The sequence below is a fragment of the Aphelocoma coerulescens genome, chromosome 27, assembly GCF_041296385.1.
Source record: "Aphelocoma coerulescens isolate FSJ_1873_10779 chromosome 27, UR_Acoe_1.0, whole genome shotgun sequence".
Taxonomy (NCBI): Eukaryota; Metazoa; Chordata; class Aves; order Passeriformes; family Corvidae; genus Aphelocoma; species Aphelocoma coerulescens.
The window spans coordinates 1,556,403-1,579,698 of record NC_091040.1 but is presented as its reverse complement, the minus strand read 5'-3'; the positions used below and the strand labels follow the sequence as shown (position 1 = coordinate 1,579,698).

The 23,296-nt window shown below is 67.6% G+C and overlaps 3 protein-coding genes across 5 annotated transcripts; 1 reads left to right on the top strand and 2 right to left on the bottom strand.

The window, feature by feature from the left end:
• Positions 1-944: 944 nt before the first annotated feature.
• Positions 945-9,584, top strand: TBX21 (T-box transcription factor 21). Its single transcript, XM_068996544.1, has 6 exons — positions 945-1,390; positions 7,507-7,661; positions 7,740-7,861; positions 7,955-8,113; positions 8,718-8,779; positions 8,894-9,584. The coding sequence occupies exons 1-6, from the start codon at positions 969-971 to the stop codon at positions 9,543-9,545; spliced, it is 1,572 nt and encodes a 523-aa protein (XP_068852645.1). The 5' UTR covers positions 945-968; the 3' UTR covers positions 9,546-9,584.
• A 486-nt stretch (positions 9,585-10,070) lies between these two features.
• Positions 10,071-17,979, bottom strand: OSBPL7 (oxysterol binding protein like 7). Of its 3 annotated transcripts, XM_068996572.1 has the most exons (23): positions 17,928-17,979; positions 16,827-17,019; positions 16,555-16,677; positions 16,366-16,419; positions 16,129-16,242; positions 15,928-16,038; positions 15,724-15,844; positions 15,534-15,637; positions 15,350-15,448; positions 15,135-15,264; positions 14,914-15,038; positions 14,694-14,774; positions 14,481-14,612; positions 13,923-14,013; positions 13,389-13,678; positions 12,647-12,784; positions 12,507-12,570; positions 12,304-12,382; positions 12,067-12,211; positions 11,321-11,462; positions 11,115-11,241; positions 10,913-11,035; positions 10,071-10,542 (listed from the first exon to the last, which is right to left on the bottom strand). In XM_068996572.1, exons 2-23 carry the CDS (start codon positions 16,917-16,919, stop codon positions 10,434-10,436), a joined length of 2,595 nt encoding a protein of 864 aa, XP_068852673.1. In that variant the 5' UTR covers positions 16,920-17,019; positions 17,928-17,979; the 3' UTR covers positions 10,071-10,433. The 3 variants fall into 3 exon arrangements, with proteins under 3 accessions (XP_068852673.1, XP_068852671.1, XP_068852672.1); XM_068996570.1 differs by lacking the exon at positions 17,928-17,979 and having other exon boundaries at positions 16,827-17,165; XM_068996571.1 differs by lacking the exon at positions 17,928-17,979 and having other exon boundaries at positions 15,356-15,448; positions 16,827-17,165.
• Positions 17,980-18,510: 531 nt separating this feature from the next.
• MRPL10 (mitochondrial ribosomal protein L10) lies at positions 18,511-23,205 on the bottom strand. Its single transcript, XM_068996609.1, is given in 6 exon segments — positions 18,511-19,192; positions 19,803-19,947; positions 20,023-20,187; positions 21,833-22,002; positions 23,096-23,177; positions 23,179-23,205. Coding segments are annotated over 6 exon segments (834 nt in total). The 3' UTR covers positions 18,511-18,947.
• Between the last annotated feature and the right edge of the window lie 91 nt (positions 23,206-23,296).

The following is a 23,296-nucleotide window of genomic DNA, read 5'->3' as shown; positions in this document are numbered from 1 at the left end:
GCCGAGCTGGGAATCTGCCAAGGGAAGCGGCCACTCCGGAGCCAAATGCCTCGGTGATGGCTCCAGGGGACACCGGGACTTCCCCAGGCGCAGCGGGGTCAAGGACAGGTGCCGGGAAGGCCTGGCCTCGGGGAGGGCACGGGACAGGGCACGGGGGGGTGGCACGGCTTGGCTGAGCTTCCCGGGGGTCTCACACCACCCCAAAACCAGCAGAAGGGGAGGGGGGACCAGAAGGGGCCGAGCCCTCAGTGCCGGTCCCCAGGCGTGTCACCCCTCCGCTGACTGCAGTGACACCAGAGTAGGGGAGGCCCCGAATTATCCCATCCCTGTGTCCCCCTAGAACCCCAAAACACGGGCAGGACCGTGCCCCCCCCCCCCCTTATCACTCCATCCTCTGTCCCCACAGCGTCCTTGTCCCCTGCCGTGTCCCCACCCCTGTCCCACAGTCCCACGGCTCCTCCCGTGTCCCCCATCCCCTCCCCACGTGTCCCCCGTCCCGTCCCGCTCTCCCCGCGCGTGGCGGTCCCCGCGTGGCCCCCTCCCCGCCCCCGGCCCGCCCCGGTTGGGGGCCGCCCCCGCGGGGGTGGGGAGGGGGGCGGAGGGCGGAGCTCCCGGTGCGGAGCCGCTTCTTTGGATAAGAGGCGCGGGGCCACGGGGATGGGCAGGTGGAGCGTGTGAGGGCACCGGCGGCAGCGGGGCAGGGCACCTCCCCCTCGCCCCCGGCGCTTTTTTGGGGTTTTCCGGGTGTTTTAGGGTATTTTTCGCGGCGTTTGTTGTTTCGCCCCCTTCCCTCTTGGCTGTCCTCGGGGCCGCCGCCGCCGCTCGGGGCCCCCCCGGGACTACCGGGCATGGAGGGGGCGGCGGGAGCCCGGCCAGGCGGGCAGCGCTGACCGGCGCCGCGTCCCGGGGCCGCCGCCGGCGGGGACCCCCATGAGCGGCTGAGCGGGGCCGGTGCCCCCCGCCCGTCCATGGGCGCGCTGGAGCCGGGCACCGGAGCCCCCCGGCCCGCCGCCCCCATGCTCAGCGCCGCCGCCAGCTTCGCCAAGGAGCCGCCGGGCCCCCGGGACATCTCCGCCGCTTTCTTCGCTGATGGGGGGGGACCGGAACCGGGAGCCCCCCCGCTCCCTTACGGCGCTCCCGGCGGCTTCGGCGGCCGGTTCCTGGGGCCCTGCCCGCCGTACCGGGCGCCGCCGCCTCCCGCCCCGCCCGTGGAAGGTTACGGGGGTGCCGAGGGTGGTTTCGGCGGCGGGGGTGGCCCGCTGTGCCCCCCGCTCTGTGCCCTGCCCGGGTACCGGGCGGCCGGGAAGGTGCAGGTGATGCTCAACAATTACCCGCTCTGGGCCAAGTTCCACAAGCACCAGACCGAGATGATCATCACCAAGCAGGGCAGGTGAGCCGGGAGGACCGGGGTGGGGGGCTCTGGGAGAGGACCGGAGAGCCGGGGAGCACCGGGCGAAACCGGGGCTGGGAGGCGGAGGGGCTCTGGGAGGGACTGGAGGGGGTTGGGGTGGACCGGAGCGGCACCGGGGATCAGCGGGGCGCCGGCGGGGACCGGGGTGTGCCGGGACGGGGGAATGTCGGAGGGCTCGTGAGGCACCGGAGGGGACCAGCTGGGGGCACCGAGGGGAATCTGAGAGCACCGGGGGAACGGGGCCCGGGGCACCGCGACAGAGTCCGGCAGTGACACCCGGACCCGCGCAGGCACCGGGGGTGGCCGGGGACCCGCTGTGGGCAAGCGGGGGGGGGTGCGGGGGTGGGGACACCGGCAGTGAGAGGGGTGGGACAGGCCAGGGACCCTGGCACGGTGAGGGGCTGAGGGGTCCTGCCTCGTCTCCCCAAAGGGCTGGAAGTGTGGGAGGTGTTTGTGGGGCTGGGGGTGCAGGAGGGGACCCCCATCCCTGTGGGTTTGGAGAAAAGCCTGGGAGGGGGAGGCTAAACATCGCAGATATCCCCTGGTGTTGTTTCCTGGGGGAGTTGAGGCTTGTGGGAAGGAGAAAAGGCTCTGGGGGTTGTCCCCACCTGTGTCAGGGAGGGACAGGGGGGTCAGGAAGGTGGCAGAGGTGGTGTCGCTGCCAGGGGCCCGCAGGCAGCTTTGATCCAGCCCCAACCCACGGGCCGGATCCGGAGCTCGGCCCTGCAACAAGTGGCGAGGAGCTGCTGCCACCCCGCAGCGCCGTGGGCGGGTGGGTGACACCCACTCCCCTCACTCCTCTGGGGTGGAAAGCCCCCGCTGCTCCGCGGGGCAGGCAAAGCCCGGCTGCCCCACATGTGACCAGGGAAGGGGGAGCATTTTGGCCACCTCCCAGCTGCCAAAAATGCCCTTGGTAACGCCACAGCCGGGGACTCGCTGTCCTCTCCGTGCTGCCTCCGGCCTGGGGTGTGCACCCGCTGCAGGTTCCTGGGGCTGGGAGAGGATTGGGGAGTTTTTGGGGGGGCTGGAATTCTCCCCGCCTCTGCTAACACCCCAATTTGGGGAGTCTGGGTGCCATACAGGCCCTGTGGGGCCGTGGAGTCACCACGACTTGGAGCGAGGGGAGCCCAAAACGCTGAGCCCATCCTTGGGCCGCACACTGGTGTGGTGAGGGTGAGGGGAACCAGACCCTGGGCTGCACTTCGGGGGTCTCAGTGGGATCACGCTGGGAATGGGATCACGGCAGGGCCACCACCAGATCATCCCGAGGGGCTCCCAAAAACCCCGTGCCAAGGGGAAACAGGGCAGCACCCCCCATTCTGCGCGCCCGGCAGCTGGCACAGACCCCCCACCCCAGCCCCTCCTGCCGCGCAGCCCCCCCTGCCCAGCCCCATCCCTGCGCCCAGGGGGTCCCTTTCTGCCCAGCGCCGGGGCTGCCTCGCTCGGCCGAGAGACAGATGGTGTCACTTCGATGCTGAGCCCAACCTGCTTAATGTGTTGGAAGTCTAAACACGTTAGGGCCGCTTGGTTTGCCACGGCCGTGCCCGGCCCCGCTCCCCCCGCTGCGCTCGGGGACGCTCCGAGCGAACCAGCGCCGGCACGGATGGGGTGATGCGGCCCCAGTGCCAGCCGCAGGGGTGGCGGGGGTGGCGGGCACCCCAAATGGTTGGTTGTTGCCCGCCACCCTTCAGGCCTCGCCGGGAATGTGTTGAAATTCAGCTTTTTTTTTTCTCCTTTTCTCCTCTCTCTCCCAGCTGGGTGCTGGGGCAGTGCCCTCCCTGCTGTGTCGGGAGCTGCTGCTGAGGGGCTGGAAATTGGGGTGGCCCCACAGATCCCGTCCCCTCTGCCCTGCTGCACCTCTGCTTTCGGCTGCCAGCCTGAAACCAGGCGATTTTGGGATATTTTTCTCCCAGCTCCATCCCCCAGGATGGCTCTGCAGAGGGGCTGGGGGGCTGAGGGTGCAGGGGGGGCTCACGGCAAGCCCAGCCTGTGGAGAACGTCAAAGCCAGAGCCACAGAACATCCGTTTCCCCCGACCCTGAGCTGCTTTTGCAGCGCTCGGTGCGCAGGGCCGGGCTGCAGCGCGCCTGACACACAGGAAAAACCCCAGCGCGGGGCTCGAGGGGGGACGTGAGCCCCAAACGGGGACCCGAGGGGGACCTGAACCCCAAAGCAGGGACCTGCCAGGCTGGGGGGCTCCGGGGCAGGGCAGGGGACACGTTCCCATCCCGCTGTTGGCTCAGCAGCCCCATCCCGCTGGTCCCTCAGCACTGATGGGGTGCAGCCCCCCGCGGACCCCTGGGGAGGAGTTGAGGCTGGTGGGGAGGGGGACGTGGTGGCACTGGGATGAACCTGGCCAGGCACGGGGATTTACCCTGCTGGCACCTTTCCTGCTGTCCTGAGCCACCCCACACCATCCCACCCCAACCGCTCCGGTGCAGACAATTTCCTGCTGGTTCCCCACGCCGGTCCCCGTCCCCGCTCCGTCCCCCCGCGGCTCTCGGGGTTCGGCAGGGCAGGATTTCTGCGGAAACCCCCAAGGACTCGCCGGCACCCCAGCAGCGATGGGCCTGGGGAATTCCTGCCGTTGGGTTCTGCAGTGGAGTCGGGGCTGGCCCTGCCTTTTGGGGTCACACAGGGGGCTGGGCCTGTGTTTTGGGGTCACACAAGGGGCTGGCTTTGCGTTTCGAGGGGACTCAAGGGGCTGTCCCCATCCTTTGGGGACACCTAAGGGCTGTCCTTGCACTCGGGGGTGACTCAGCGCTGCCTTTGCGGGGTGCAGGGACTCTCTTTGCGTTTGGGGACGCAAGCGATGGCTTTGTCTTCGGAGAGGACGCTGGGGGTGGCTTTGGGGACACAAAAGCTGCATTTCCACCTGGCAAACGCGACGGTGGCTTTGATTTGAGGGGTGGCCGTGCAGGAGGGGGGACACCAGAGCTGGCAGCGCCTTTTGGGGGGACTCGGGAGTGGCTCTCGGGGCTGACAGTGGCTGTCCCCGCGCAGGCTGGGCTGGGGACACGCAGTGCCCGGCTGGCAGCTCGGCGGGGTTGGTGCAGCCGTGTCGTGACTTGTCACCGTGTCCTGCTGCGCTGCGACATTTGGCTGTGCCCTGTCCCCCCCACGCCGGGCAGCGCAGCTGTGCCGTGCAGATGTGCCGTGTCACCGTGCCGTGCGTTGCCGTGCCACCGTGCCATGTCACCGTGCCATGTCCAGCAGCCGTGCCATGTCACCGTGCCATGTCCAGCAGCTGTGCCACTGTGCCATGTCACCGTGCCACCATGCCATGTCACCGTGCCATGTCCAGCAGCCGTGCCACTGTGCCATGTCGCCGTGCCACTGTACCATATCACCGTGCCATGCATTGCCGTGCCACTGTGCCATGTCACCGTGCCATGTCGCCGTGCCATGTCCAGCAGCCGTGCCATGTCGCCGTGCCACACACTGGTGTGTCACCATGCCATGTCACCGTGCCACCATGCCATGTCACCGTGCCATGTCCAGCAGCCGTGCCACTGTGCCATGTCACCGTGCCACCATGCCATGTCACCGTGCCATGTCCAGCAGCCGTGCCATGTCGCCGTGCCACACACTGGTGTGCCACCGTGCCATGTCACCGTGCCACCACGCCATGTCCCCCTGCCCTACACCTGTGCCACGCCGCCGTGCCGCGGGGGCTGGGGCACGTCCCACGCGGCCGTGGTGGCTCCTGCGGTCCCTGCGCTGCCATCGGGGGAGGAGGAGGCTCAGGAAGCCGCAGCCCCGCCGTGCTCTGCCGGGGGCGGGGGGCTGGGGAGGCTCCACTGCCTGGGAGGGTTTGATCTCCTGGACCTCCTTTCCTTCCACCTGGGTCCATCCTGGACGCTCTCCCTGTTCCCTGTGTCCCCACAGTGCCCCCCGTGTCCCCCGGTGTTTCCTCTCGGTGTCCCCATCCCTCCGTGGCCCTCGCGGCGCCCCGAACCGAGGGGTTCACGCAGGGACAAACCCCGAGAGCTCCGAAACAAAACCTTCCAAGGGTGAAACCAGCGGTGCCCACCCGACTTGGTGGGGGGAGCCCTCCGGGGGCACCTCCCAAACCGCAGTGACCAAACCCCGAGTCCTGCCCGAGCCGGAGCTCGAGCGCCTGGGGATTTAAAAATAAAGGCGAGGCGAGAGCGGTTTCGGGTCTTGCCCCCACCCTGCCGTGCCCGGCCGGGCCCGTGCGGTTTCTCCGCGGCAGCAGCAGCAGCGTGTGAGCGCCGAGCCGCGCCGGCTGCTCCGCTGGCAGCGCCGGAGAACTCGCTGTGGGAGCAAAGGGCAAAAAAAAAAAAAAAAAAAAACAACACCCAAAAAAAGCTGTTTTCTTCCTCTCTGCTCCTTGCAGCAGCTCGGGCTGGTGCAGCAGCCGCGCTGAGACCTCGCCCCGGGGGCAGCCGGCACCCCGGCTCAGGGCTCCGGCGGCACCGAGGTGGTTTTTAATGTGGTTGCAATTTTTATCGGCGGCTGGAAGCCCCTTTTTCCTCGGAAAAGCCGCGTCGAGCTCGCTCCAGAGGAGATGCGAGCCCGCGGGGACGGCTCCTTTGGGGACACGAAGGGGAAAACGGGGATCTGCGAGGGGTCGGGGGGACCCCCGGGGGGAGCGGGGATGCTCAGGGCCAGCGTCCGTCCTGGACACGGGGAGCAGGTGCGGCTCCTCGCCACGGCCGCTGCTTTCTCTGCTTCTTTCTCTTTTTAGTTCTCTTTTTATCTTTATCTCTTCTTTATCTTTTATCTTTATCTTCTTTTTATTCTTCTTTTTACTGGTTTTATCTTCTTATTCTTCTTTTTAGTCTTCTTCATCTTCTTCTTCCTCTTCTCCTCCTGATTCTTCTTCATTTTTTCCTCTTCTTTTTTCCTACTTCTTTTTCTTTTTTCTCTCCTTTTTGCTTCCTCCTTCTCTTTTTTATTTTCTTTTTTATCTTCTTTTTTCTTATTTTTTCCTCTTTTCTCTTCTTTTTTTCCTTCTTCTTTTTTCCACTTCTTTTTTCTTTTTCTCCTTTTTTCCTTTTCTTCTCCTTTTTCTTCTTTCTCTTTCTATTTCTCCTTTTTTCTTTTTTTCTTTTCTTTTTTTTCTTTTCTTTTCTTCTCTTTCTTTTTCTATTCCCCACTCTCTCGCAAGGGCAATTTTGAGTCAGCCGGCACCCGCTGACTTTTCTTTCCACTGCTCTTTGCACACCGCTCCCCCTGCGCTGCCCGAGCTCCGCTTCCTGCGGGGGCCACGGCCGATCCCCCGCCCGCTCCCGCCCGGCTCCCGGGGCTCCGTGAGCTCCCGGACCTTCCCTTTTCTTCTCTCATCCCCCCAGCCCCTCTCCCCTCAGGAATTCGGGATTAATCCCCCTTCCTTCCCTGCCTATGGGAGATCTCCCATGTGGGTTCGAGGGGGGTCCGGTGGTGGCTCCCTGGTGGGGGTGGCATTAACGGCGTGCCCGGGCAGCGGGGGGGACGCTGGTGTCCAGCTCCGGCCATCACAGCTCCAGAAGCCGCCAAAATTCCACGGCTGGAGAGCCGAGCCCGGCCGGAGGGAGCTGAACCGGTGCCCGCGGCCACGGCTGGAGGCCGCGCCGCCAACCTGAGCTGGCCACTGGGGCCACTGGGGCTACTGGGGCCACTGGGGCGAGTGGTCAGTGATGGACACGGGGGACAGAGCAGGCAGCAGAGATCTGCCAGCCTCGCACGGCGATTTGAGGGGACAGCCGGGGGGGACGCGGGGTGCAGCCCCGGGGGGGGTGGCAGCTGCAGCCCTGTGGTGCCCCCCGGCCGTGCCATCGTGTCCCCTTCCTGCCCTTGGCGCAGGCTGGCGCCCAGCCCGAAATAGCAGCGGTGTTGGTTTCCGATCCGGAAGGTGCTTGGGGAGGGGGAGGAAGATACCGGGAGGGGGGGGATCGGCCCCGAGAGCATCCCCCAGCTGCCGGGGTCACTCAGCTCCTCACGGGCACCCAGCCGGCCGCGGGGGAGGGGTTGGGGAGGAGGGTGGGCACCGCGCTGCCTCAGTTTCCCCATCACCGCCCCTTCAAGCTGCCCTGCGTGCCAAGGGCCGAGCGGGGAGGGCTGACGGTGTCTGTGCCTCTGTTCCCTCCCCAGGCGCATGTTCCCCTTCCTCAGCTTCAACCTGTCGGGGCTCAACCCCGTGGCCCACTACAACGTCTGCGTGGACGTGGTGCTGGTGGACCAACACCACTGGCGCTACCAGGGCGGAAAATGGGTGCAGTGCGGGAAAGCCGAGGGCAACATGCCAGGTACGGGCTCTCCCATCCCCTTCCTCATCCTCCTGGCGGTGCCGGGATGGGGGTGACGCCGTCCCCGCTGTCCCCCAGGGAACCGCCTCTACCTGCACCCCGACTCGCCCAACACGGGCGCGCACTGGATGCGGCAGGAGGTTTCCTTCGGGAAGCTGAAGCTCACCAACAACAAGGGCGCCTCCAACAACGTCGGGCAGGTGAGGGGAGGGTCCCGCCGCCGTGCCAGGCTGGGCCGGCTCCTCTTGGGACCCTCCCTGACCGCCCGCTGTCCGCTTTCCCCCCTGCCCCAGATGATCGTGCTGCAGTCGCTGCACAAGTACCAGCCGCGGCTGCACGTCACGGAGGTGAAGGAGGGCGAGGGGGAGGACGGGTACCCCTCCCCGCACACCCACACCTTCGCCTTCCCCGAGACCCAGTTCATCGCCGTCACCGCCTACCAGAACGCCGACGTGAGTACGAGATCCCCCTCCCCGTCCCGAGCATGGGTGTAGCCCCCCCCCCCCCCAAAAAAAATCCCCCAACAGCACAGAAACTCCAGGAACGCCCTCCCAGCATCCTCCCAGAAACCAGTAATCATCCCAGTGTCATCACAGCAACCCAATAACCCCCGCAGAGCAGCCCCATTAACTCCCCCCCGGCACCCTCTAAGGTGTCCTCAGCGTCGGCAAAACCCCAATGGCCTCCCCCTGTCTGCAGCATCTCTGCGATCCCAGGTACATCCCCTGCATCCCCTCGGCGTTCCAGGACCTCCCCCTGCATCCCTTCAGCATCCCAGACGCCTCCCAACGCCGCCCGTATCCCCTCAGATTTCCAGAGCCTCGCCCCGAATCCCTTCAGCATCCCACTGTCCCCCCCAGGATTGTCCCACACATCCCAGTACCCCCTCCTGAATCCCTTCAGCACCCCCAGGAGCCCCCTCAGCACCCCCTGCACCGGCAAAGGATGGGATTCTGCTGGGTTGGGGGCTGCTCGGGGGCAAAGGGACAGCGGGGGGACATCCCGGAGGAGGGACAAGCTGCCAGCAGCCCCCCCCCCAATTCCCCGCGCCCCCAGATCACCCAGCTGAAGATCGACCACAACCCCTTCGCCAAAGGATTCCGGGACAACTTTGACTCGTGAGTATCACCCCCCTCCCCGCCCCTCCTCCCGCCTGTCCCTCCCCGGTTCTCCCCCGGCCTCACCTGGCAGGAGACCCCCCCCCCCCAAAACCGCACCCTGTGCCTCCCCAGGATGTACACGGCCTCGGAGAGCGACCGCCTCACCCCATCCCCGCCGGAGGCTCCCGGCTGCCAGCAGCTCCTGCCGGCCCCCCGCTTCCAGCCCTTCCTGCCCGAGCAGTACCCGCTGCCCCCAGGGCGCTTCTTCGGGGGGGAGCGGGGGGCTACGCTGCCCCTGCCCCCCAAAGACCCTCCCCACTGGTACTTCCCCCCGCAGCAGCCCCCCGCCCCCGGCGCGCTGGAGTTCGGCGGCTACGACGGGGGGTACGGGGGGGGCAAAATGGTGCCCTACGGGGTGAAACCCTTCGCCCTGCCGCCCGCCCCGCACCCGCCCCTGCCCTACTACCCCGAGGGGCCGGGGGGCTTCGGGGTCCCGGGGGGCTGGAGCCCCGGGCAGTACGGCCCCAAGGGCGGCGCCGCGGCTCTGGGCTGGTACCGGGAGCCCCGCGAGGAGAAGGGCAAGGAGGCGGAGGGCTGGGCCCCCGAGCCCCCCGCCGCTGTCGCCTCGGGGGACTCGTCGGACTCGGGGTTGTACGAGTGCAAGCGGCGGCGGGTGTCCCCCTACCCCTCCAGCACCGAGAGCTCCCCCCCGCCCCGCAACGGGGACCTCTACGACAAGGAGCCGGTGGCCGACGGGGGCTACTACGGCTTCTACGGCAACTGAGCCACGCCGAGGGGAGCGAGGGAGGGGTCAGAGGCTCCCCGGGCGCCCCAAATCTGGGTGCAAAGGGGTTCTGTGTGCCCGCCCCCCACGCCCCCCCCGCCCCCATATTTAACACCCATATCCTGGGACGACTTGAGCAGAGGGGGGGGCTCAGCCAGACAATCAGCCCCCGGTGCCACCCCGGTGGGGCCGCGGGGGCGAGCGGGGAGGGGTCGGGGTGGGGGAGATGGTGGTGAGGGTTTTTTTTTGTTGTTGTCGGTGGTTTTTAGGGGAGGGGGGTTAATGCTGAAGTATTTATTGAGGCCCCCCCCCGCGCCCGGTGTGGGGCGGGGGGCAGCAGCATATCGCAATAAAGGGGGGACACTGTGGGACACGGCTCTGGTCAATTCTGTCCATGTGGGGAGGGAAACTGAGGCACGGGGAGGGGGTTAAGGGACTCGTGCTGATCGGGGAGGGGGGTCCTGAGCCCCCCGGGGGCGCTGATGCGGGGGGAGGGGGGGGACAAGGAAACTCTCTGCACACCCCAACTCTTCACAGCCTTTATTAGAGCAGCCCCTGTGCACAATTTGGGGGGGTGGGGGGCAGTGGGGTTTTCCCGCCCGCGGGCACCCTGCGACCCCCTTAACCCCCCCCTCATTATCCTGTGCCCCCAGGGCAGGGGGGCACTGCCAGCCCCTGCCCCAAAGCGCCTCAGCTGTCCCCAAGGCTCTGCCCCGGGGCGGGGGGGAGGCATTGCCAGTGCCCCCCGTCCCCCTTCCCATTTTTATATCACAGTTTTATTGAAACAGCGGCAAAATGGCTCAGAGGGGGGTGGGGGGGACCAGCCCCGCTGCTGGGCACTGCTGTGAGGAGCTGGGGGGGCTCAGCACCCCCCGGGTTTGGGGGTCGCTACCAGAGCACCGCGCTGTCCAGGTGGGCGAAGCCGGGGTGCAGGCGCAGCTTCCAGTAGGTGTTGTTGGTGACCCACGACTCCTTGCCACTGGCATCCGTCAGACGCCTGGGGATGGGGTGTGGGGGGGGGGAATGTTTGGGACTTCCAGGGGGGTTTTCCCATTCCCCGAGAGCCCCACGCATCTCCGAGCCATGAGGTCTCCAGAGGGCCTCCCCATTCCCGTAAAACCCCCACATCTCCCTCAACCATGGAATGCCCTCCGGACTCCCGGGGGGGGGTTTCTTGATTCCTTAAGAGCCCCACACACCCCTGAGCCATGGGGTGCCCTCAGGACTCCCAGGGGTCTCCCCCTTCCTTTAAACTCCCTACACCCCCTTTGAGCCATGGGGTGCTCTCAGGACTGCCAGAGGGTCTCCCCAAACCACAAGAGCCCCACATCCCCCTGATCCACGGGTCCCCCGGGCGCCCCCCAGACCTGAAGAACCGGGCCTGGTGGGTGATGTTGTTCTCCTCCATGACACGGCGCCGGTCCCTCTGGAGCTGCTCGATCTGGCGCTTCTGCGCCTCGGCCGCGGGCACGTTCCCCTCCTCCAGGTACCTGGGGGACACAGGACACGGCTGTGACGAGCTGGCCGGCCCCAGCCCGCCCCACCCCGCACCCCCGGCATGCTGCTGACCGCTGGTCCGGCCGCAGGCGCGTGTCCGTGGAGGGCAGGACCCTGCGGAGCTCCGGCGTGAGCTCGTTCAGCTCCAGCGCGAACTGGGTGAAGCCGTAATTCCTCTCGTGGTCGCGGGGCATGGGGTCTGTGTGGGGGTGGGGGGACAGTGAGACACCCCCCAGGGTGGGGTAAGCCCCTCAGGGTGATCCCCCCCAGGTCCTTACTGGCTTTCCAGACGCACTGGCCCGGGGCGGGCCCGCGGTGCAGCCCCTCGTGCCACTTGCCGGCCAGGCGCTCCACGGCCGTCCCGCTGCGGCTCAGCACGGCCCCCTGCACCTCGTTGGCCCCCGCGCCCCAGTACCGAGCCTGCGGCCACCGGGACGTGGGCGAGGTGGCCGGGGTGAAGGGTGGGGTGGGGTCAGTGGGAAAGGGTGGGGCCGCTGGGGAAGGGCGGGGCTATTGGGAGAGGGTGGGGCTACTGGGAAAAGGGTGGGGCCACGAGGAGGAATCTCCTGGAAAGGGTGGAGTAATGGGGAAAGGGCGTGGGCGCCGGGAAAGGGTGGGGCCACTGGGAGAGGGCAGGGCTACTGGAAAGGGAGGGGCCAGGAGTGATGGGTGGAGTCGTCTAGAAAGGGTGGAGTCACTGGGAAAGGGTGTGGCCGCTGGGAAAGGGCGGGGCTGTTATGGGGTGGGGTCAGTGGGAAAGGGTGGGGCACGAAGAGGGGCGGGGCCATTGGAAAGGGGTGGGGCCGTAAGTGAGGGGTGGGGCCAGATAAGGGGCGGGGCAATGAGACAATGTTTAATTAACAAGTCGGTGATGGGGCAGGGCCACACCACGGCTGAAGGGGCGGGGCCAGGCCGTGATAATGCAGAGGGGTGGGGTCAGGGACAGTGGGTGGGCGGAGCCTGGGCACTAAAGGGCGTGGCAGGGCGTGGTGGGGCGTGGCAGGGCGTGGCGGGGCGGGCACACCTTGCAGAAGGTGAGCTTGCAGTGGTAGGAGGCGTCGCGGGTGTTGCGGATCAGCACCTCCCCGTAGTGCTCGATCCAGCGGGGCCCGCTCAGCACGTTGTGGATGCACGTGGTCACCTTGTTCCACTCGTAGTGGTCCCCGGTCCTGCGGGCACCGCGCTCGTGGGTGGGCACACACAAGGGGAGCCCACGGGGGAGGCGACGGCGGGGAGCCCACCCGCGGGGCCGGGGTCTCACCTGGGCAACTGGACATTGACGGTGCCCACGGGGACGATCTCCAGGGACTTGCCCCAGAATTTGTTCTTCCACCTCATGTCTGGGGGTGCAGGAGGAGAAGGAGGAGGAGGAGGAGGAGGAGAAGGAGGAGGAGGTGAGACCCTCCCCAGTCCCCCTGCCCTGGGAGGAACCTCCCGGCGCCCAACGCCCTCCCAGGCGCTCACCTTGCCAGAAGACGAAGTTGTCGGACTCGGCGTGGCAGGCGGAGATGGGAGGGTGGTGGGACACCTGCGAGGCCAAGGAGGGACGTGCCAGTGCCCCGCCCGGCTCCGGGGTGTCCCCGCAGGGTCCCCCCGGTGCCCACCTGCTCGCTGATGAAGCGGAAGCCGCGGTCGGGCCGCACGCACTCGTAGGTCTCGCCCAGCACGGGGTTGAAGGGTTTGCTGCCCGCCCGGTAGTAGGTGGAGGCGTAGGCGGACACGGCGAAGGCGGCCACGTACACCTGTCAGCGCAGCCGGCGCGCCGCTGTCACCACGCCCGCGGCACGCACACGCGTGTCCTCCCCCGTTCCCACAGGTCCCAGGAGACCCACGTGTCCTCAAGCGCCCCTGAGCCCACTAAACCCTCAAATTCTCCCTGTCCCCGCACGTCCTCGGGCTCCGCCAGGTCCCCGAGATCCTCAAACTCCCTAAGTACCCTCATGTCCCCCAAACTTCCAGTGCCCCCCGAGCTCCCCCTACTCCCTTGTCCCCTGAGCTTGCCCGTGTCCCTCAAGACCCCTCAAAGCCCCCAAGTGCCCCCGTGTCCCCCTGGGCTCCCTCCATGTCTCCCAAGCCCCCCACAGCCTCCCAACGCCCACCCTGCCCCCAAATCCTTCATGTCCCCAAGCCACGTCCCCTCACTCCCGAGCCCCCTGTAGCCCCCTGAGCTCCTTCTTCACCCCTCGAGCCCCCCACATCCCCCCTGCCCTTGACCTCCCCTTGTCCTCGAAGTCCCTCGTGTCCCCCTGCCCCCGAGCTCCCCTAACCCCCCTCGTGCCCCCAATCCCCCCATGCCCCCCGAGCCTCCCCCGGTGTCCCCGGTCCCCCCGGCTCTCCCCCCCTCACCAGGCGCTGCCGGGGGTCGCGGGCGCGGCTGGCTCTGTCGAGCAGCGCGCTGTACTCCAGCTCCTCGCAGAGCCGCTGCAGGGTGTTCAGCGGCTCGTTCAGCTGCACGGGCAGCGCCACGCGGGACAGATCCTTGCCCACGCTGCTCCGCAGGAGCCCCCACAGGCTCACGTCCCCCGAGGGCGCGGGGGGCGCGGGCAGGCGGCTCCTCCGCCGCGGGTCCGGCCCCGGCAGCTCCAGCGGCGGCTCCAGAGGCGGCGGCTCCAGAGGCGCTCCCGGGCGCTCCGTTCCTGCCGGGCAGCGGGCGGTGGGATGGAGCCGTGCCCCTCCGCGGTGAAACCCTCCCCGTAGCTGTCGGGCAGCGGAGCTGCCCCTTCCCGCCGCGTTCCCCTCGTCCGGTGTTTTCCGTTCCCGTGTCGGGAGGCAGAGCTGCCCCCGCCTCGGTTCCGCCTTCCCGCACCTGTCAGGGGGCGAAGCCGCCACCTCCACCGGTGCCCACTCCCTCCCCGGTGCCCTCGCCGGTGCTCCCCGTACCTGTCGGGGCGCGGCCCGGCCCCCCCGGCTCGGTGGCCTCCTCGCAGACGCTGGTGGTGACCTCGCTGATGCACGACTCGTCCTCCGAGGGCTGAGAAGGCGCAGGGACCGTCGGCGGCTTCGGGGGTCCCGGGGGAATGGGGGGGATATGGGGGGAACCCCACGGAGGGGGCGGGTGGGGCGCTAGCGGGAAGCGCCCCCCCAAAAGGGTGGGATGAGCCCCGGGATCCTGGGATGGGCTGGGGGTGCCGGGATGGGGAGGGGGGGTGGGTGCGGCGGGGGGGGGCCCAGCAGGACCTGGCCCCCGCCACCGGGCTCAGAGGCTGCGGAGACCCCGAGAGCGGGGAGGGAGGGGGCTGCGGGAGGCTGGGGGGGAAACCGGGAGGGATACAGGGGCTGGGGGGGACACGGGAAGCGGCTCGCGGGCCGGCTAATGAGGTGGGACGGGGGAGAGAGAGGGGAGAGATGAACCCAGAGCAGCGAGGGGTGGCAGGGGGTCCACAGGGCCCCCTCACCAGCAGAGACCCCCACCAGCAGAGCTCCCCCAAGCCCCCTCACCTCGTTCTCAGAGGAGCTGGCGGACAGGAAAACCTCGCAGGCATCGAAGAACTCGGTGTGGGAGTCGGCCAGCGAGACGATGCTGCGGTTGGAGAGCTGCTGCTCCCGACCCTTGGCGGGCAGCGCGTCCGGCTGTGGGGACAGCCACCGCCTCAGCCCCCATCCCAGGGGGGGCCACCGTACCCCCAGCCCACCCCATCCCACCCCCCTGACCTCATCCGGATGCAGCGAGGCAAAGGAGTCCAGGGTGGTGTCGGAGGAGACGGAGAGGGAGTGGAAGCGGCGCAGGGCGGGCTGTGGAAAGGGGGACGCTGAGCCGAGCCCCTCCGGACAGTCCCCTCCAGCCAGGACACGGCTGACAGGGACAGGGGGTCACCCAACACCCGGCTGAGACCCCAAGAGCAGCACCCCGAGGTCCCCTGCGCTCCCTCACCCCGGCGGTGCCGGCGCTGCCAGGGCGAGGGGCTGGGCACTGCCGGTCCAGCGCCTGCCGCATCTCCTCCAGACGGGCCCTCTCGGCCACCAGCGCGGCCACCACGCTGCTGAGCGAGCCGTGCACTGCCGGGGACACGGGCGGGAGTCAGGCTGAGGGTCAGCACCCCAAAACCCACCCCGAGAACCCCATCAAGGCTCAGCCCCCCACCCCCATCCCACCTTTTTGGGCCAGGACCCAGAAGCTGCGCTGCAGCTGGCTGTACTCCGGGGGGAGGCTGAAGGGCAGCTGGCTCTGCGATGACTCCAGGTAGCGGGACAGGTTGGGGACAGAGCCGTGCAGGCGGCCCACCTGGGGGGACACGGGGGTCAGCGGGGTCACCCGGGGGGGCTCCGTGCCCAGGCAGCGGCAGAGCTCGGGGTGGGTTCCAGCTCACCCTCACCCTGCCGATGGTGTCGTCCTTGGCAAAGCTCTGCGTGCACCAGATCTTGGTGGTCCTCCGGCCCTTCTTCGGCCTCTCCGTGGCGGCCGAGGGCTGTGAGGGAGAGGAGGGGGCTGCAGCCGGACCCTCCCCAGGAATGGGAGGCGTGGGACCCCCCTCACCCGGCTGTGCCTCTCACCTGGCTGCCGGAGATGAGCGGGGCCGAGGGGATGCGGTGCAGGGCCTCCAGGTGTTGGAGCATTCCTGTCAGCTCCTGCAGCTTGGCCTGGCACTCGGACAGCTCTGCCGGGGGCACAGAGCGAGCCCGATCAGGGAGGGGGCACAGGGCACCCGCCCGGCCCCACACACCCCCTCAGGCCCCCTCTCACCGGCCGAGCAGCGCTCCAGCCCCTCGCTGTCCTTCAGCCAGGCGTTCACCTTGTCCCGGGAGCTGGCCAGTGTGGACAGGGCAGGGGCACTGCCCGAAGGCAGGATCCGTGTCCACTGGCCCTGCAGCAGGGGACAGAGGGCATCGCTGTCAGGAGCCATCTCCCAGAGCCTGCCTGGCGCTGTGACCCCGAGCTGTCACCCACCTGCACGTTGGTCCCCGTGGGAACCCCTGGGGGACACGGCTCCGGCCGCTCGCCGTGGTGGTGGCTGCAGAGGCTGCTCACCCAGCTGGAGAACAGCTCCGGGGACTTGATCTGGGGGACAGGGGTGAGTTGGGGGGGGGGGGGACACGACCTGACGTCCCCAGCCCTGCCCCACCCCAGCTCCAGCCTCCCCAGTGGCACCTTGAGGTGATAAATGTTGTCCTCCGTGTCCAGGTCCACCCTTTGCGCCTTCTTGTTGACGGACATGACGGACTGCCGGACATCGATGGCACCGTGCAGTTTGCCCTTGAGGACCTGGGGGAGCCCAGGGACGCCTGTCAGGGGGAAGACCCCCCCTTTCTCAGGGGGGCCACGGGGGTGTCCCCAGCCCTGAGCCCCCGGGGAGGCTGCGTGGCCACAGCCTGGGCACACACTCACGTCCTGGCGCGTGGTGGCATATTTCAGGATCCCGTTTTCCAGCACGAAGTACCGCTGGGGATGGAGGGGGAAGGGTTTTTTTCGGGGGGGGGAGGAGCAGAGAGCAGCCCCTGCAGCCAGCCCCCTGCTTCCCAAATCGTGCCAGGACCAGCCGGGATCACGGCTCCTGGTGCCAGCTCTGCCTGTTACCTTGTGCCAGCCCTTCAGGGGCCATTTCCTCTTCTTGAGCAGGTACCCCTCGTGCCGCTGCGGCTCCTGCCCGGGGCTGCCCCTGGCCCGGGGCTCCTCCACCACCTCCCAGCTCTCCGAGCCCTGCAGAGACCGGGGTCAGCGTGGGGGTCCCTGAGCACCAGAGGCACCCACATGGGTAGGTACCCACATGGGGCATCATCCTAAAGAAGGGGGAAGCCCCCAAAGCCTCCCTGCCATCCTAAGGTCCTTCTGAGCCCCCCAAATCCAACCTGCTGGACGCTGCTGTGCTTGGAGGACACGGTGCTGTTGGAGCGGGACAGGGCTCTTTTTGGAGAGGACGGGTCCTTCTCGTGGCTGCCCATGGCCGGCGAGCAGAGGGGGCCAGGGGCACTGAGCCGAGCCCCTCCTCCCGTCCGGGCTGCGGGGCCGGGGGTCCGAGCTCGGCCGTCACGGCGGGAGTCGCTGTGGGGAGGGGACGGCAGGTCAGGGAGCTCGGGGACGGCATCTGCAGCCTGGCAGGGACCGGGGGTGGCAGGGATCCCGCTGTCCCCAGCTCCCGGGGGGCCCTGCATGGCACCGCTGCCAGCACCCAGAAACTTCTGCGTGAGCCGGAGCCTTTGACCCTCCCAGCTTTATCTCGGCTGCACCGCCCGGTCCGGGTCCAGAGTCCGGCCCCGCCGCCCCATGGACCGGGTACCACGGCGCAACCGTGGCACAGGCAGGGGGGTGACACCGGTACAAAGACCGGGACCAGCCCCTGGCCCATCTGGCACCCCCGAGCCGGGACACGACCCCTCCGAACCCCGGCGTGACCGCGCGCCCTCCCGGCAGGGCGTTTGTTCCCTTTGCCCTTCACGATTCCAGAGGGGGAAACTGAGGCACGGGGAAGCTTCTCCTGGCCTTGCCATCCCCCCTTGGAGCTGTCCCTGACGGGGCATCCATGTGTGCCGGCCGCTGCTGTAGGATGGATCCTGGGATAACCCCGAGACGGCGGCCAAGCCCCGGCACCCGTGACCACCGTGCCGGTAACGGCGGCACCGATCACCGCCGTACCGACGGCCACGGCGCCGGTAAGCACGGCACCGGCAGATAACCACGCTGCCATAGATAACCCCGGCACCGGTACCGGCGGCTCCGCGCCCCCAGCACCGAGGGGAGGACACCGGGGATCTCCCGGCTCTCTCCCGCAGCTGCTGCCGGGGATCAGCACCGACCCCTCGCACCGGAGCGGGGCTGCCCCGGTAACCCCGGGGGTCTCCATCCCCCGCCCGGGGCAAAGCCCATCCCCGCGGGGGTGTCACCTCCCGGGGCAGCGGGGGCCGGGGGTCGCGGGGCCGGACCCCCGTCCCGTGCCGGTGGCCGGTGCTCACCTGGGCTGGCGGCGGGAGGGCGGCGGGGGCCGGTCGCATCCTGCCCGGCGGCGGCGGCAGGAAGCGGAACACGGAGGGCGGTCCGGAGCCGCTCGGCTCTGCCCCCTGCTCCGTGGAGGACCGGAGCCAACAGCGCCGGGAGCCCGCCGGGAGCCCGCCGGGAGCCGCCGGGAGCCCGAGCGCCCGCACGGTACCGGGGCAGGCCCGGCCGCGCAGCCCCGGAGCCCACCCGAGAGGAGCCCCCGGGGAAAGGGGTGCGGGGAACCCCCGGGAGGGGCAGCACCGCACGGGGGTCCCGGGGTTGGTCATCCCACGGGGGTTTCGGAGATCACCACCCCACGGGGGTTTTGGAGATCACCACCCCACGGGGGTCTCTGGATCACCATCCCATGGGGGTCTCGGGGACCACCGACCCCAAGGGGTGTCAGGGATCGCTCCTCCAAGCTGGTCCCGGGGCATTCCATCCCCCCGCCTCCCCGGGATTTCCCTCTTCCACCCCCAGCTCTGCTCCATCGGACCCTCAGAGCAGCCCTGGCCTCTCTGCCCACCCTCAGGGGGCAGGAACAGCCCCCACCCACCCCCCAAAATCCCAGACGAGGCCTCGGCATCTCCACACAGAGACTTTAATGGACGCGACGGCGATCCCACGGATGGGATCAGTGTTCCAGTGCACCCCCATTCCGAAGGCACGGGGCTTGGAGTGCCCAAAATCCCCCGCCCTGGAAGGTCCATCCCACGCTCCTCCTCCTCCTTTGGCTGATCCCAGAGATCCCTGATCGCAGCTGGAATGCTGCTGGGATGCTCCCAAGGGAGCACAAGGGAAGGGCCAGGGCTCCCTGCTGGGGCTGGGGGGGCCGCAGGACCCTCAGTGTCAAACCTCCAGTCCCTGGCCCCCCCCTCTCTGGAGCTGGGGATGGAGTTGATTCCATGGGAATTGTGTCCATGATCCCCCAGTCCCTTATCCTGGGGGCTCCCCGTGTGCCACAGCCAGGGAATGAGGCTGCTTCCCGGATTCCAGCGTCAGTGATTCCCAGTGCTCTGGCCCGGGGGAGGCTCCGTGGGCCCCCCCGCATCCCGGAGCCGTCGGATGTGCTCATCCAGGAGCGCCGTGAGGTGAGCGGGACCCCGCTGGAGCAGGGAGGAGGTTTGGGAGGACAGCACGGACAGGGCTGCCACTGTCTGTCCCTGGGACACCTCCAGGGCCGGCAGCCGGGCGAAGTTCTCCACTCCCTGCCGGCTCAGGATCGTGTCGTCGATGCAGGCGCCTGGAAAACGGGAGCCCGGCATGGACGTGGAACACCAGAGCCCTTCGGAGAGGGATTGCTCACTCCTGCAGGCTCCCCACCCCTCGTTTTCATGGATGCAGCTCCGCCAGTGGGGCCCCGTTCCCAGCCCCGGGCCCTCATTCCCAGCCCTGGACGAGCCTCCCAACCTCGGGCCTCTCATTCCCAGCCCTGGATGAGCCTCCTGAGCCCTCATTCCCAGCCTGGGGCCTTCATTCCCAGCCCTGGGCCTCTCATTCCCAGCCCTGGGTCTTCATTCCCAGCCCTGGATGAGCCTCCTGAGCCCTGGGCCCACATTCCCAGTCCTGGGCCCTCATTCCCAGCCCCGGGCCCTCATTCCCAGCCCTAGGTTCTCATTCCCAGCCCCGGGCCCTCATTCCCAGCCCCAGGCCCTCATTCCCAGCCCCGGGCTCTCATTCCCAGCCCCAGGCCCTCATTCCCAGCCCTGGGCTCTCATTCCCAGCCCTGGGCCCACATTCCCAGCCCTGGGCCCTCATTCCCAGCCCTGGGCTCTCATTCCCAGCCCCGGGCCATCATTCCCAGCCCTGGACAAGCCCGGCTCAGGGACGTGGGGAGCAGGGAAGGCTCTCACCCAGCAGGTTGACCTGTGGCACTCCCCTGAGCACCCGCAGCATCTCCCTGGCCCGCGTCTCCGGGCTCACCAGCAGGATGTTCCGGCACACGAAGAGCGGCAGGAGATTCCGGTACTTGGAGTGCGCCAGCACCGGCCGGACAACCTTGGGAGAGGGCTCGGGATGAGGCCCGGAACCAGCGGGATAGCCCGGAACCCTTCCCAGGGATCCGCCACCAACCTCGTTGAGGACGAACTGGACGTGGATGCGGTGCTTGCGCAGGTAGTGCCGCAGCGTCACCAGGTCCTCGTCCGGCATGGAGTTGTACTGGCACACGGCCACCATGCGGCTGCCCCGCAGAGCCTCCTCCACGCGGCGCCGCAGCACCCGCGCGTGGCCGTCCTCCTGCGGGGAGGGAGCGCTGGGATACGGGGAAAGAGGGATGGGGGCAGCCCCGCCGGCACGGCGCGGCTGGAGGTGCTGGCAGGAGATGGCCCCGGGGATTGTGGGGTGGTGCCACGGGCTGTGAGGTGGTGCCATGGATCTCGAGGTGATGCCATGGACCACAAGGTGATCTCATGGATCTCAAGGTGATGCCATGGACCACGAGGTGGTCTCATGGATCTCGAGGTGATGCCATGGACCGTGAGGTGATCTAATGGATCTTGAGGTAATCTCATGGACCATGAGGTGATGCCATGGATCTTGAGGTGGTGCCATGGACTGTGAGGTGATGCCATGGATCTCGAGGTGATGCCATGGACTGTGAGGTGGTGCCATGGATCTCGAGGTGATGCCATGGACCGTGAGGTGATCTAATGGATCTCGAGGTAATCTCATGGACCATGAGGTGATGCCATGGATCTCAAGGTGATGCCATGGACCGTGAGGTGGTGCCATGGATCTTGAGGTGGTGCCATGGATCTTGAGGTGATGCCATGGAACATGAGGTTATCTCATGGATCTCGAGGTGATCTCATGGATCTCAAGGTGATGCCATGGACCACGGGGTGATCTCATGGACCGTGAGGTGATGCCATGGACCACAAGGTGATCTCATGGACCAGGAGGTGATGCCATGGACCGTGAGATGGTGCCATGGACCACGAGGTGATCTCATGGATCTCAAGGTGATGCCATGGACCATGGGGTGATCTCATGGATCTCGAGGTTATCTCATGGACCACGAGGTGATCTCATGGATCTCAAGGTGATGCCATGGACCACGAGGTGATCTCATGGACCAGGAGGTGATCTCATGGATCTCGAGGTGATGCCATGGACCACGAGGTGATCTCATGGATCTCAAGGTGATCTCATGGATCTCGAGGTGTTCCCATGGACAATGAGGTGTTCCCATGGACCATGAGCGGATCTCATGGACCATGAGGTGATGCCATGGATCTCAAGGTGTTCCCATGGATCTCAAGATGATCCCATGGATCTCAAGGTGTTCCCATGGACCATGAGGTGATCCCACGGACAATGAGGTGATCTCATGGATCTCGAGGTGTTCCCATGGATCTCAAGGTGCTCCCATGGATCATGAGGTGATGCCATGGATTTCAAGGCCTTCTCATGGATCATGACATTTTCCCATGGATCATGAAGTGTTCTCATGGATCTCGACGTGATCCCATGGATCGTGAGGTGTTCCCATGCACCATGAGGTGCTCCCATGGATCTTGAAATGACTCCATGGATCTCGAGGTGATCCCACGGATCATGAGGTGCTGCCATGAACCTTGAGATGCTCCCATGGATCACGAAATGCTGTTATGGCTCTCAAGGTCCCACCACGGATCTTGAGGTGTTCCCATGGATCTCAAGGTGTTCCCACGGATCTCAAGGTGCCCACAGACCTCAAGATTCCACAGATGGGGACTCACCTGGTTTCCAGCACCAGGCATCTCCCAGCCACCCACCACACCCTAACCCGTGGGATTACACACCCTGGGAAGGTCTCCCACAGGCTCCAGCCAGGCTCTGTCCCACATCCATATCCCACCCCTCCGGTCCCTGCCGAGCCCCGGCCAGGGCCGTGCCTCACCTCGTGTCCCTGGGGCGAGTGGCGGGGCAAGCAGCGCGGGGGCACGGCCGGCCGCGGGGGCACGTACTCGGTCACGGCCAGCAGCTTCTGCCGCTGCAAGTGCATCGCCTTCCAGTGCCGCGTCACCGCCTTGGAGCCGCGCCGGAGGAGCTGCAGGGCGGGCAGCCAGGCTGCGGGGCAGCGCTCAGCACCGGCACCGGGCCCGCCCCAGGCCTGAGAGAGTCCGGCCTCCGGCCCTGCCTCGGGCCCGGTCCCATTCCCGGCCTCTGCCCCACTGCCGTTCCCTGTCCCAGTCCCGCTCCCTGTCTCGTTCCCGTTCCAGGCCCCTGTCCCAGTCCTGTCCCGTTCCCGTTCCTATTCCAGGCCCCTGTCCCAGTCCCGTTCCCGCTCCCGTTCCCATTCCAACCCCCCGACCCACTCCCGTTCCCTGTCTCATTCCCATTCCAAACCCCTGTCCCACTCCCGTTCCCCAGCTCGTTCCCATTCCAGGCCCCTGTCCCAGTCCTGTCCCGTTCCCGTTCATATTCCAGGCCCCTGTCCCAGTCCCGTTCCTATTCCAGGCCCCTGCCCCACTCCCGTTCCCATTCCAAGCCCCTGTCCCACCCCCGTTCCCGCTCCCGTTCCTATTCCAGGCCTCTGCCCCAGTCCCGTTCCCGCTCCCGTTCCCATTCCAAACCCCTGTCCCAATCCCGTCCCATTCCCATTCCAGGCCCCTGTCCCAGTCCCGTTCCCGCTCCCGTTCCTATTCCAGGCCCCTGCCCCAGTCCCGTTCCCTGTCTCGTTCCCATTCCAACCCCCTGTCCCAGTCCCGTCCCGTTCCCATTCCAAGCCCCGTGTCCCAGTCCCGTTCCCTGTCTCGTTCCTATTCCAGGCCCCTGCCCCAGTCCCGTTCCCGCTCCCGTTCCTATTCCAGGCCCCTGCCCCAGTCCCATTCCCCCGCTCGTTCCCGTTCCAAACCCCTGTCCCAGTCCCGTTCCCTGTCTCGTTCCCATTCCAACCCCCTGTCCCAGTCCCGTCCCGTTCCCGTTCCAAGCCCCGTGTCCCACCCCCGTTCCCGCTCCCGTTCCTATTCCAAGCCCCTGCCCCAGTCCCGTTCCCGCTCCCGTTCCTATTCCAGGCCCCTGCCCCAGTCCCATTCCCCCGCTCTCAGCAGTCCCGTTCCCACTTCAGGCCCTTGTCCCAGGCCGTCTCTCGTTCCCACTCAAGGCCCCTGGCCCGTTCCCGCTGCCGTTCCCACTCCCGGTCCCGCTCCCCGTCCCTCACCCCGCCGCCATCGCGTCCCGCCGCCTCCCAGCGCCGCCATCTTGGCCGCGGCCGCGCAGGGGCTTGTGGGAAGGTGGAGGACTCGTCGCTTCCGGCGCGCCCGTCTCCATAGCAACGGCGCGGCGCGGCCTGAGCGCGGCCTGGGCGCTTCTGAGCCCGGGCCGGGGGTCCCTGAGCCCCCCGCAAAGTGAGGGAGTCTGA